Source organism: Lithobates pipiens, unplaced genomic scaffold (assembly GCF_037356315.1).
Source record: "Lithobates pipiens isolate NorthernLeopardFrog02 unplaced genomic scaffold, aLitPip1_a1.2 Scaffold_30, whole genome shotgun sequence".
Classification (NCBI taxonomy): domain Eukaryota; kingdom Metazoa; phylum Chordata; class Amphibia; order Anura; family Ranidae; genus Lithobates; species Lithobates pipiens.
In genome coordinates this window covers 40,546,156-40,559,294 of record NW_027507791.1, presented here as the reverse complement: position 1 = coordinate 40,559,294, position 13,139 = coordinate 40,546,156, and the positions used below count along the sequence as shown (strand labels likewise).

The following is a 13,139-nucleotide window of genomic DNA, read 5'->3' as shown; positions in this document are numbered from 1 at the left end:
CACTTTGTGCAGGGACAATTCTAAGCACGGGAAACATGCGCCCCTTCACAGGCATACTATAGACAACCCCCCCCTACGAAATTTAAAGGAATATTACACTTTTATTGTTTCACTTTAATCATTATTAAAATCACTGCTCCCGAAAAAACGGCCGTTTTTAAAACTTTTTTTTGCATTGATACATGTCCCCTGGGGCAGGACCCGGGTCCCCAAACACTTTTTAGGACAGTAACTTGCAAATTAGCCTTTAAAATTAGCACTTTAGATTTTGAACGTTGGAGTCCCATAGACTTTAATAGGGTTCTAAAGTATGCTATATAGTTAGCTCCGTCGAATCTTCTTTATACATTCGACAGACACCATAAGCCTTCCAAGACAGATTCGACCGTAATTCATGTGGATTTTCGGACGAATGCAATTTTTGAACGAAAAACGAAATAAATAAAAACGAATTTCGGGAGTAACTAAATAAATTAAGTTTTCAGACGAAAACGAAATTCCGAAACGAAATATTTTACTCTGCACATGTCTAACGGAAGCTTATACCCATTCTTTGGACTTTATTTTGCTCATTTATAATATTTATATGATCTTTGTTAGATGATCATTCTTTTAACACATGTTGATTACATTTATCACTTAAGAAGCGCTACACTATTTTTTACTTTTTGCTTGTTGAACTTTGCTTGTTTAGGTGTTGGCTGCTGTGCTTTTTATGTACATTTGATTCTAGCGCAGTGTTTTCCCCCTATCCCATCAACATGGGGACAAGGTGCTTTGGGGGGCTACCCCACAGCACCCTCTCCATGTTGAGGGCATGTGGCCTGGTACGGTTCAGGAGGGGAGGTTCTCTCTTGTCCCACCCTCTTTTTCTGCGGCCTGCCAGGTTGCACTCTCAGATAAGGGCCTGGTATGGATTTTGAAGGGGACCCTATGCCATTTTAAAAAAAAATTTAGCACATGGTTCCCCTTAATTTCCATATCAGACCCAAAGGGCCTGGTATGGATTTTAAGGGGACCCCCACGCATTTTTTTTAAATATTTCTGACAAATTTTTTGCCTGTTCGGTATATTCTGGTACAAACTGAACCGGGGGTTGTTCGGCCCACCCCTGCTACTATATACATATAGGAGTTAAAGGATCTAAAAAGAAAAATGAATAAAATTACCTTGTACAGAAATATAGGTTTCAGCCCATATCCATCCATCATTCCGAGGGTCAAATTCAATATGTTTTTTACATTTGTACATGCCGCTCATCGCCGTGCTTACATTTTGAATATGTAAGATATCATTTGTGGATTCTAATTGTTCATTATCCTTGTAAAATAAAGTCACTGCTTCATCTCTATAGCCTTGCAATCTGTGACATCTTAGATGGAAGGAATCACCTTCAAAAACATCAGGAGGTGCCTGCAGGATAAGATGGGCTGGAAATAGAAGAGTCAATATCAAAGTTAAAATTTAGAACAGAGAATGTAGGGTACAATGATAGACAGGAGAGAATGGATTTGATGAGTACAGACCTGATAGTTGTGTCTGATTCAGGGTTGGATGAGGCACGTCAGGGAGGAGAGAAATTAGCTTGAACCCCCAGTATGAAGAATGGAGAGGAATACAGTACCTAATGTAGATGCCATGTTTTAATAAATGGGAGATGGGTCTCATGTGGGTATGGAGAGAGTGTTGACTTTTAGCTAATTAAATGTGGTGAAGTTGTCCTCACTACTTTTATTAACACAAGAGGGATATTGGGAAAATGGAGAAGGGCAACCAGACTGAGGCACCAGAGGCATGGTGGAGCTCAGCTATGAGGAAGGATTAGAGGAACTGAATTTATTCTCTCTTCAGAAGAGGAGATTAAGGGGGATATGATCAACATGTACTGTATAAATACATAACCATGTGAAGATACAAAAGTAGGATATGATCACCATGTATTAGTGGTCCATATAGTGAACTTGGTGTTGAGTTATTCACCTGAAGTTCATCACAGAGGACAAGGAGGCACTCTTTACATCTTAGGTCCACAAAGGTCCTATTAAGGAGTGATATAGGTGTACAGTATAATATACTTTCTTTCAAATATAGAAAGCATATTATACTTGACTGCTGTGCTGCTGAGCTGAGTGCTGACCGATTCTGCAGCTGTCTTTTATCAGTGTAGGGACTGAGGGACAGTTTGGTGTTTGGAGCAGGGACAGTCTGCAAATCACTAGCTACTAGGTCCACAAAGGTCCTTTTAAGGACTGGTATAGGTGTATAGTATATAGGGTTGTACAGGTATAATATACTTTCTTGCAAAGATACAAAGTATATTCTGTATACTCTCTATCACGGTGCTGGTGTGGTGTCAGTGCTCTCTATCTCGGTGGTGGTCTCAGTGCTCTCTATCACGGTGCTGGTGTCAGTGCTCTCTATCACGGTGCTGGTGTCAGTGCTCTCTATCTCGGTGCTGGTGGGGTGTCAGTGCTCTCTATCATGGTGCTGTTGTCAGTGCTCTCTATCATGGTGCTGGTGTCAGTGCTCTCTATCACGGTGCTGGTGTCAGTGCTCTCTATTACGGTGCTGGTGTAAGTGCTCTCTATCACGGTGCTGGTGTCAGTGCTCTCTATCTCAGTGCTGGTGTCAGTGCTCTCTCTCTATCTCAGTGCTGGTGTCAGTGCTCTCTCTCTATCTCAGTGCTGGTGTCAGTGCTCTCTATCATGGTGCTGGTGTCAGTGCTCTCTATCTCGGTGCTGGTGTCAGTGCTCAGTCTCTATCGCGCTGCTGGTGTCAGTGTTCTATCTCAGTGCTGGTGTCAGTGAGGGAGATAGCAGTGGAGAAGCCAATCAGCAGGCAGTGCCAGTACCATGGCTGAGGATCAGCACTGGACTGGCACCTTCGGACCACCGAAGTGGAGCCCTGCATAGGTGGGGGTAAGGGCCGGGCAGAGGGAGGGGCTCAAGCACAGGTTGGCACACTGCGACACTGGCACAGGACTGTGCTGCCCCGACTGTGGCACTGATCATCTCCTGCACCCCCTTCATAGCCTACCCTGACCTTGCCTCTCCTCCATGGCCTTCATGCGCTCCTGAATTGTCAAAATTTCACAGATAAAAAAAGAATGCTTGTCGTTGTCGATCCCAGATTCACTTAATACTTTTGTTATGTCAGTGTCCATGTTGTGGGACTATGTGTGACAGCTAGTAAGTATTTTGTGCCTGAAAATATGACTTGTAGGTTTTTAAGTTTCGCCTGCCATTAAAGCCAATGGGGCCCGCCGCCGTCGGTTCGCGAACTTTTGCCCGTGTTCGCGAAATGTCCCGTTGGAAGTTCGTCCATCACTAATTAGAAACCTAGAAGATTGGTGGCAGATTTTTTTTTATTTAATTTAAATATGATCTAAGGTGGAGGCAGACCTTTTTTTAAACCAGGACAGGATTGTATCAAGACACAGATTTGGGGAAGGGCACAGAAAAATGTCTACAGCATTGAAGGTCCCAATGAGCATAGTGGCCTCCATCATCCATAAATCTGAATCTCAGTGAAGGTTTATATTCCAACAGGACAAAGACCCTAAGCACACAGCCAAGATAACAAAGGAGTGGCTATGGGACAACTCTGTGAATGTCCTTAAGTGGCCCAGCCAGAGCCCAGACTTGAACCCAACTAGACTTTTTAAGCATGTGATTAGAGCCAGAGGTTCTAATAGGCTTCAAAAAAGCCTACACCCGTCTCCTGCGGGGGGTGGTGGGTGTTGGTGTTAGTTTGTGCCACCACCCCCAAAATAGTGAGCACCAGCCGTCATTGGCCACTTCAATTCACACAGCTGAGACACTGTGACACACTGTTGCCTAAAGTAATTGTATTAACCTCTCTCTGCTCACTCAACAGTCCTCGGGTTGCAGCCACAACACTCTTCTTCTCTTCATGGCCTCCTCTCGACCCGTGACATCATGCCAGGTCTAGGAAGCTCCTGTTGGGTGGAGATCACTCTGCCTGACATGGAAATGACTGTGGTTATTACACTACTTGTGCTGGATGGGTGCAGGAGCGCACTCGGCACACTTGCGGCAATTTGCTACAGCTCTACAAGTAGCAGTGACTGGACTACCCTGGTAGGTCTACCACTGCCCGGAAGCCTATAGTGAGGAGGAGGAATAACCTGGAGGGGGGGGGGGGGATTGCCCCCCCCTTGCCCTCCTCACGCCACTGTGAGGAACATTTTGTAGTTGAAATGGCTTGATAGTTAAAGCAATTTGTCACTACCTACAAAGATGGGAAGACTTACCTTTACTAATTACTTCCAATCTTACAAAGGAGCTGAGATAATTTCCAGCGATACACTGGTAATCCCCACTGTCCTGTATTTTTGAAGATCTGATTTGGAGCTCTTCATTGAAGTTTCCATACATTTGCACTCCATCTTTTTTCCAGTAATAATACATTGCATTTTTAGCGGTGTTACAAGTCATAGTTATCATCTCATTCTCAAACACCGTTCCCCACGGAGGAGAGAGGGTCACAACGGGCCTGTTTGGGATTCCTGAAACATACAATTTAAATACATATATAGAGATTGTATGGGCTATGGGGGTACCTCATCCATGGAAAAATTTTTAGAAAAAAAAAATGGACAAACTGAGCGGACTTTACCGGTACCAGTGAAGGACTGTCAAACGTAATAGTACTAAATATCTTTATTACAAAATTCTTAAAAAATGTTGTATATTTTTTGTATATTCAATTACATTTTTGAGAACATTGGTCATTGGGTTGCTTCTGGATGACACCTGGCACACCATTTTTCGAGGGCTCTTCTTTACATGATCTACTGTCTAGGGAATAAGGTCCTGAGGAAGCATGAATGTGAAACGCGTCAACCTTATGGCCCAATAATAACAGAGATCTATTGTATAACTAACCAAGTGGTAAAATTGTTTTAGAGCCACTTAATTTTGATTTTGTTCTGAATGTGTAAACATTTTTTTAGAATTTTGTAATAAAGATATTTAGTACTATTACGTTTGACAGTCCGCTCAGTTTGTCCATTTTTTTTCTAGGCAATTTAAATACGTTAACAACAAGTAACTGTAAGTTGCTTAAAGTAGATATAAACCCAATCACTTAAAAGGGTAACTCCACTTTCATGAAAAACATATAGCAAAAAAAACAAACAAAATCATATACAATTGTTACAGCAGCCTATATATATATATATATATATATATATATATATATATATATATATATATTTAAAAGTATTGGGACACCTGCCTTTACACGCACATGAACTTTAGTGACATCCCAGTCTTAGTCCGTAGGGTTCAATATTGAGTTGGCCCGCCCTTTGCAGCTACAACAGCGGACTTTGTTTTATATTTTGCCCCGTGTGCTGAAGAAAGCCTTATTTTTTGATTTGTTTATAAATAAAAGTCTTTTGGTTTCAAGTTTAAACGGTTTATGCACTTAGTCCCGCGGAGCTATTGACCCCAAAGTTTGTAACCTGATATTACTGAAAGTATTGGGACACCTGCCTTTACATACACATGAACTTTAATGACATCCCAGTCTTAGTCCATAGGGTTCAATATTGAGTTTGCCCGCCCTTTGCAGCTATAACAGCTTGAACTCTTCTGGAAAGGCTGTCCACAAGGTTTAGGAGGGTGTCTATGGGAATGTTTGACCATTCTTCCAGAAGCGCATTTGTGAGGTCAGGCACTGATGTTGGACAAGAAAGTCTGCTTCGCCGTCTCCACTCTAATTCATCCCAAAGGTGTTCTATCAGGTTGAGGTCAGGCCAGTCAAGTTCCTCCACCCGAAACTCGCTCATCTGTGTCTTTATGGACCTTGCTTTGTGCGCTGGTGTGCAGTCATGTTGGAACAGGGAGGTGCCATCACCAAACTGTTCCCACAAACTGTTCCCACTCCTATGGATCACAGGAGTGCAATTCGTTTTTCACTCCTGTGACCCATTTTCAGCAGACAGTGAGCTGAAGTCCACTCTCTGCTGATGTCACAGAAGTCAGACCAGGCACCATGCCTTTGGGACAATGGAGTTGGGATCCACCCGGTGCCTGGACCAACACCCGGCTCAGCCTCTCTGCTCTGGTATCTCTGAAGAGCCGACCGCCCGCTCTAACAAAACGGTACCGGGATGATGCCTGCAGCTTCCTGGTATAACCCCTTAAAGCAGAGGCCGCATATGTGCATACGCTCGGTGGGAAGGTGTTATATTGCAACAGACCCTCCCATTTGGAATCAGTCGGGAAAGGTCATGGTGAAACAAACATAAAAAGGTAGTTAAAATCCCTGAAATGTACATTGATCACTTTTTTTTTCTTAACAATAAAAACCTTAGAAGGTTTGGGCTGGAGTTCTACCTTAAAAAAAGTGCACCCTAACAATAAAGAAGTGCTGGATATCATTTTTTGGATGGATATCATTTTTTGATGGAAGCAGTGAAGATAACTCACCATTATCAATCACACCCAGTCTCACTGGAGGGCTGTAAACTTTGTCGTCAACCGAGCACTTATACATTTCAGTGGTTGTCACAGTGATTTCATATTGTTTGCTCTGAGTCCAATACATTCTCTGTTCTCCTTTATACCAATATATGTACACTTCCGGTGATCCCACACTGCATGACAGAGTCACGGAATCACCCCAATAAAATTGGTTCCAATTAGGGGACAGGGTTATAACAGGTTTAACTGCAGCTCCTATAAAAAAAGAACAATGGGAACGTTACTTAGGAAAAAACTACCTGGAGAGCCAACTACTTATAAAAAGCATGTTCATCTCAGATATGGGGATGCCAGATAGACACTTGGAGCACTATCCTTTGAAGAGCCTCTTAGTAGATGGGGTTCTCTGTTCTTCTTACTCACCTCGGAGAACAACCTCAGCCTCTCTGACAGACCAGGTTAAGCAAATGATACTCCACTGCTACCGGGAGCACAAATATGGATATCCTGCACACAAGATTCTGCATCAAAAAGCCAATGTAAGACTAGTTATTGGTAAATGAACCCAATATATTTTTACAGGTAAATTAATCGACTCCCATGGTTTGGCGTGTAAATTGCCATCATCCTTTACAAATTCAAGAAGAAGAATCTCACTTGCCATTCTTCTCTCCTCACGCTTTTGTGGGAACCATTTTTTGGAAGCCTAATCTCTTTCTGTGGGGGGGGGGGGGCAGCCTTGGTCTATCATTCGGGACAGAAGCCATTGCAGATCTATGTCCTGGTTTGGAAATAGTTTTTGCCCAAATCCAGCTGGTGTTCCCCATTTTTTGTTTGGGACTATCTTCTTAGGGGCCACAGCCATACAAATTCGGCCTTTGGGCCTGGGATATGTTAAACTTCATTGTGCTTCCCCGATTCATTGGGCGTGTCCCTTTGGGATTTCCTTATGGAACGCCCTGGTTGGGTTATTTACCCCATGGCCTCTATGTTAGCTATTATAGCTGTTATCTATCTTGGTGCTGAGGGAGAACTTTTTCCAATATAATCAACTTGACATAGGTGGTTACAGTCCCTGATGAAGATTATATTGTATGCACTTTTTGAAATGCGTTGGACTTTTCCACTACATACCATTTTTTGTCATCTGTTTTGATGGTTTCATGATTGTAGTAGGGTTTTGCCTCTTCTATCAATCATTGTATAATATTATTCAAATATATGTATATATGCTTTGCTTGTGTTTTTTCCATAAGAACTTTATGAATTTTTGTGTAATAATAAAATCGTATATTTTTTATTAACTTTTTTCATATAATTTTTTGTCAAATTGCCTTAAAAATCCCATTTTGAGGTTCTTCTTGAATATATTGTTACATGTTGCAGTAAATAGCAGTATGCACCCAAATGAGTAAGTAAAGGATCACAGTCCATTAGACAATATGTTCACATAGGCTATAGAGGCATGGAATTCAGTTCTATGAAGCTAAATGAAAGAAAATCTGGTAATCCAAAAAATTATCTATTTAGAAAATAGTAACAATAATAAATATTGCACTAACTCCTCTGTAAACAATAGGCTATATCTACATTATAGTGCACTCTATATGAATGACAGTCATGAAATGTAAAACTCCCTAAAGAGTCAAGTATCTAAGTAAACAGCCTTCAGATCGAATTCTTCAGTCCACTAGCGTTGAGGCCCAGTCTTTACAGCATTGCACATAATTACAGCCCCAGTAAAGTCTGCATGCAGTAAATAATGTTGCTATTTTGATGGCTTGTTCCTATGTGATCGGTCTCTGGTAGTAACAGCAGGTGAATGGTATCAGTGTCCTTTCACCAATCCTAATGATACAGCAACAGGGGTCCCATTGTTCAGATGTCAGTTCCCTTCTGGATCTGCCTGGAATGACTCCAGTCCTAAGTACATGGCTGCAGGCTCTCAGCAGGTTCATGCGCACACACCAGTCTCCTCACAGAAAAGAGAAAATCGGTCACAATCAAGAGCAGGCTCAGAGACCAGTTGCTATAGCAGTAGCGGGGCACCCACCGATAAGCAAGATAGGTATGCAAGCAGGTCACTCTGGCAGATGACACAGGCTCATCTGAGGTGCAGAGTCTAAGCACTAGCCAGTGTTCACCAGAGCATATCAGCACAAGGCTGCAGTCCTCAGGATTACTCCACCTGCAGGTAAGGAAGCTGAAGTCCAGTAGCAGATGTAGCATGTAGGGATCAAGCAGAAGTAAAGTCGAAAAACAAGCCAAAAATCAGTAACAAGTGGTAACAAAGATACAGATGGCAGCAGGAATGACAAGAGCAACATATTGGCTGGACAGAGAGCACAATAATCTGGTAAACAGGAAGTGCAGCGACATGGCTTCAATCAGGAAGTTTATGGGAGGAGCAAAGAGTAGAATAAAAGGCACAAGGCAGGATTGTCCAATGGATCAGAGAGGGTGCAGTCTAGCATCTCAAGTAGCTCAGTGAGAAGAGTTACTACCAGGCACAGCAGAGGTCCCAGGTCCAGGCCCTGACAAAATCACTTAGTATTCAGCCTGTGAAAATTCTCTCTCTCTCTCTACACCTGGCTTGCATTTGTAATCCAAGAGCCCATTAACTGCTATAGTAAAGTTTCTTCCCTGAACTTCACCTCCCATGAGTCAAAGCTGCCAACCATCCATTGCCTTGAGCTCCTTCTAATTGTCAGGTCTTCCTAGTAGATGGAGGCCAAGTAGTGTGAACCCATTTAGCTAAAGTCTGTTGGGAACACAGAGAGAACTGCAGCACAGTGCTTGAAATCGCTCCCAGACAATCACCTGGCTGCACACATACATACACTTGTTATTGATCAATGACTCACTAAGATGGCTCCAGTGGTGATCTCCAGGACACCAAATCTTTCAATATATTCCTTGGTAGCCACAAAGAATACAAATTACACTTTGTGGGCACCAAATGTCTTTACAAACCCCAGATACTGCCTTGTGAAAGTAGCAGTGACATCATCACTGTGCTCTAACTAGCCCATGCAAAGAGAAGAGCTGTGGGAGGGGCCCAGGAGGCCAACCCACTACAGAAAACTACAGGAGGGGTGGAGACAAGACCAGACTCCCTGCACAAGGAGAGAGAGCAGCCGTGAATTGTCTGGATTAAAATAAACATTTGCAAAGTCAGTCAATTTTTCTTACTTTGGATCTGAATTGATAACTTTTTACTCATCTTCCTCACAGTGTCGGACGCCGTCCTAACTTCACAGGTATAATTCCCAGAATCCTCCTGCTGAGATGACCACACTCTGTATGTATCAGATACATTGTATCCCCGCACAGTCCGTCCATCTCTGTAGAAGGCAAAGTGTAGCTCTGTGCCGCCTCTGAGCGGGTTAAGTTTGGTGTCACATCTCACCGTCATGTTGTCACCTTCTCGTAGCGGGTCAGGATAATTTTTTATTTTTGGAGATGTGAACAGATCTATGAAAACCAAAGAAAATCTAATGTGTGTTTTTTTATTACTTGCATTAATGACTACAATGCCACCAATTTTTACCCCCCCCCCCACCCCTTCTCCCTGCATGACACGCAAATATTCCTCTGATTCACCAGAGACTGCATAGTTACCAGGTTGATCTGTACTTTTGACAGTTCTGATACTGTAACGCCGCGTACACACGATAGGATTTTCCAACAACAAAATAAATGTTTTTTTTTCCGACGGAATTTGGCTCAAACTTGTCTTGCATACACACCGTCACACAAATCTTGTTGTAAATTCCGAACGTCAAGAACGCAGTGGAGTACAACACGTATGACGAGCCGAGAAAAATTAAGTTCAATAGCCTGTGCTGCTCTTCTGCTTGATTCCGAGCATGCGTGGCACTTTGTGCGTCAGAATTGTCTACGCACGACTACGAGAACGACTTTTGTTGTTGGAAAATTTGACATCCAGATTTCAAATTTTGTGTGTCGCAAATTCCAATGGAAAATGTCCGATGGAGCCTACACATAGTCGGAATTTCCGACAACAAGCTCCCATCGAACATTTTCCGTCGGAAAATCCGACCGTGTGTACGGGGCATAAGACTCACCAGATGTTCAAAAATGAAACCCAGGGATACTCTACTTTCCATACCCACTTTTAAACCACACTAAACCATACCCATATGCAAATTATGTTAACAGTAGGAGGTGCATAAAGGAGCATGCTCAAATAAAGCCTGAGCCCATGCTTCTATGGTTCAATAGTGCACCAACAATCCTGCTGCACTGGGAGGTCCTGACCTGGATGGCAGACCCGCTTGCTGGCATGGTCTGGGATGGCTGGCGTGCTGATGGAGGAGAACGGATGCCGTGGCTGCAGTGAAGGAACCAACCTTGCAGCGGCTGCATACGCAGCAGAGGGCCATCAATGAGTACCTGTGTGAGTATGCACCAGGACAGGGCCAGGGGGGCTTGGCTTCTTTTCACCATGCCAGTGATCAAGGATGCATGCACTGTTCCTGTCACCATTTGAGGAGGCTGGTGGATGGTGAGCAGCAACAATGCATGCATCAGTGATACTGTCCCTCTTGTCTTCTTGTTGGAGCACAGGGTTCCTGGAATAATGGACAGGGCACTTGAGGCAGAACAGCGGGAGGAAGAGGAGGACTTCCTTACCTATCGAGGACCCCTTTATCCAGATAGTATTCCTGCAGGCCCGCCAATCACACAGGAAGAAGAGTAGGAGGAGGATTGTGTTAGCATGGACGTGGAGGATAACATTCAGCAGCAGTCTTCAAGGGATGGTTTTCAGTCCCCAGAAACCAAAGGAGTTGTACGTGGCTGGGAGGAGGTTGTTACGGATCATGTGATCCTTAGTGTCCCAGAGGACTCAGAATCGAATGCCTCTGCAAACATACTCTGCATGGCCTCCCTGATACTGCAAAGCCTGCAAAAGGACCCTAGGATTTGTGGTATCAAAGAGAAGGGATCATTACTGGCTGGCAACCCTTCTTGATCCACGCTACAAGGGTAAGGTTGTAGAACTCATCATGCCTTCGCAAAGGGAGCAGAGGATGAAACATCTTCAGGAGGCCTTGAAGAAAGGTTTGTGCAATGCATTTCCAGACCATGAGAGGTTACATTTTCCTAGTGCTGGACAATGTGTTGCTGAGGCTTCATTCAGTCAGAGGAAAAGCAGTGGAGAAGGTGGCTGGCTGACCGATGCCTTTAGACAATTTTGCAGTTCTCAGTGCCAAGGTCTGATTGGTTCAAGCAACCATCGCCAGTGTCTGCATTACATGGTACAGGAATATCTAGGGGCAAGAGCAGACTTGGAGACCTTTCCAATAGAGCATTCACTGGGTTACTGGGTCTTGAGGATGGACAAGAACTAGCTCAACATGCAACTGAGCTACTGGTCTGTCCTGCATCCAGCGTTCTTTCTAAATGCACATTAAGTGCTGCTGGAGGGTTTGTAACAGATCATAGAGTGCGCCTGTCCACAGACTCCATTGATAGGCTCACATTCATAAAAATGAATCAGTCTTGGATCAGCAGCTATCAAGCACCTATCAAGCACCTGATGCTGATGTAACTGATTGATTTTTCTATGAATGTGGGATCCCTTGAAGACTGCCTATGCTGAGTGACTATCCTATTCCTCCTCAATCTTGATGATGCTAGCTTCCAACAATATTTTTGGTTTAGGGCACCACCACCGCTGCCTAAGGTCCAATTTTTCTGTCCCTGTTTAACAGGGGCATGTAACGACAATTTTTGATCTAATATTTCACAGCAGGACCCGTTCTTGCGCCCAACAAGAATATCTGTGAGGGGTTACAGTGTTGTGGCACCACCACCACCAAAGGCCCAATTTTTCTGCCCTTGCCCCAGCAGCAGAAAAAAAGGACAAGCGTGCCCCATGGCCACCTGCAGAGGATGCACCATATCCAGGACCAGCACTGTTGACTGTAGACACAGAGCCTGCTTGCCCTCTTTTAGTGGCCTGTGAGCGTCTGCCTCTCCTTGGTGGCCTTCCAGACACGATGGGGATTTTGTTTTGCAACACCACACTACACTGTATTGTGTACTGTGTACACCACCAGAAAAGTAGTATGAATTGAACTGTACTATGGCTGCAATGTATTGTGTACTGTGTGCACTGCCAGAAAAGTAGTAGCAGCTGCATTACGGCTGCACTGTATTAATATGTACTGTGTACACCACCAGAAATGTAGTAGACACAGTACACCATGGAATGCACTGTAGATATAAGCTACAATGGATGCTGCAGAGTGTATATATATATATATATATATATATATATATATATACTAGACTGTCTAGACTGTCTGTATATACGGTATATATCAAATACACTGCCTGAAGTATATTATAGAAAGTACACCACGGAATGCACTGTACAATGTAGATCTAGGCTATACTCACTGGATGCTGCAGAGTATATATACTATATGGACTCTGCCACCCCGGCACAAATTTTCAGCTGCTTTTATCACACATCCCGGAGAACTTGTCAGAAGTTATTATGCTGATACCACAGGAACGGAGCAGCAGAAAGACACAGGACTTATGGCTTTGGAGAGTGATAAGTAAACACAACAGATATTTTCATGAGGCAGGGTTTACATCCACTTTAAGTGCACGAGTATCTATATATATTTATGGACTCGTATGTATGCACAG

At 43.5% G+C, this 13,139-nt stretch overlaps 1 protein-coding gene across 1 annotated transcript in view; it reads right to left on the bottom strand.

Moving 5' to 3' along the window:
• The window catches only part of LOC143942687 (Fc receptor-like protein 3), a 41,477-nt gene extending 28,454 nt beyond the window's left edge, over positions 1 to 13,023 (bottom strand). Inside the window, exons 1-5 of the mRNA XM_077464063.1 lie at positions 12,882 to 13,023; positions 9,645 to 9,926; positions 6,459 to 6,707; positions 4,274 to 4,528; positions 1,170 to 1,430 (exon numbers count right to left, since the gene is read on the bottom strand). Coding sequence (XP_077320189.1) covers positions 1,170 to 1,430; positions 4,274 to 4,528; positions 6,459 to 6,707; positions 9,645 to 9,867 — 988 coding nt within the window. The 5' untranslated portion in view covers positions 9,868 to 9,926; positions 12,882 to 13,023. The remainder of the gene's footprint in view (positions 1 to 1,169; positions 1,431 to 4,273; positions 4,529 to 6,458; positions 6,708 to 9,644; positions 9,927 to 12,881) is intronic.
• Between the last annotated feature and the right edge of the window lie 116 nt (positions 13,024 to 13,139).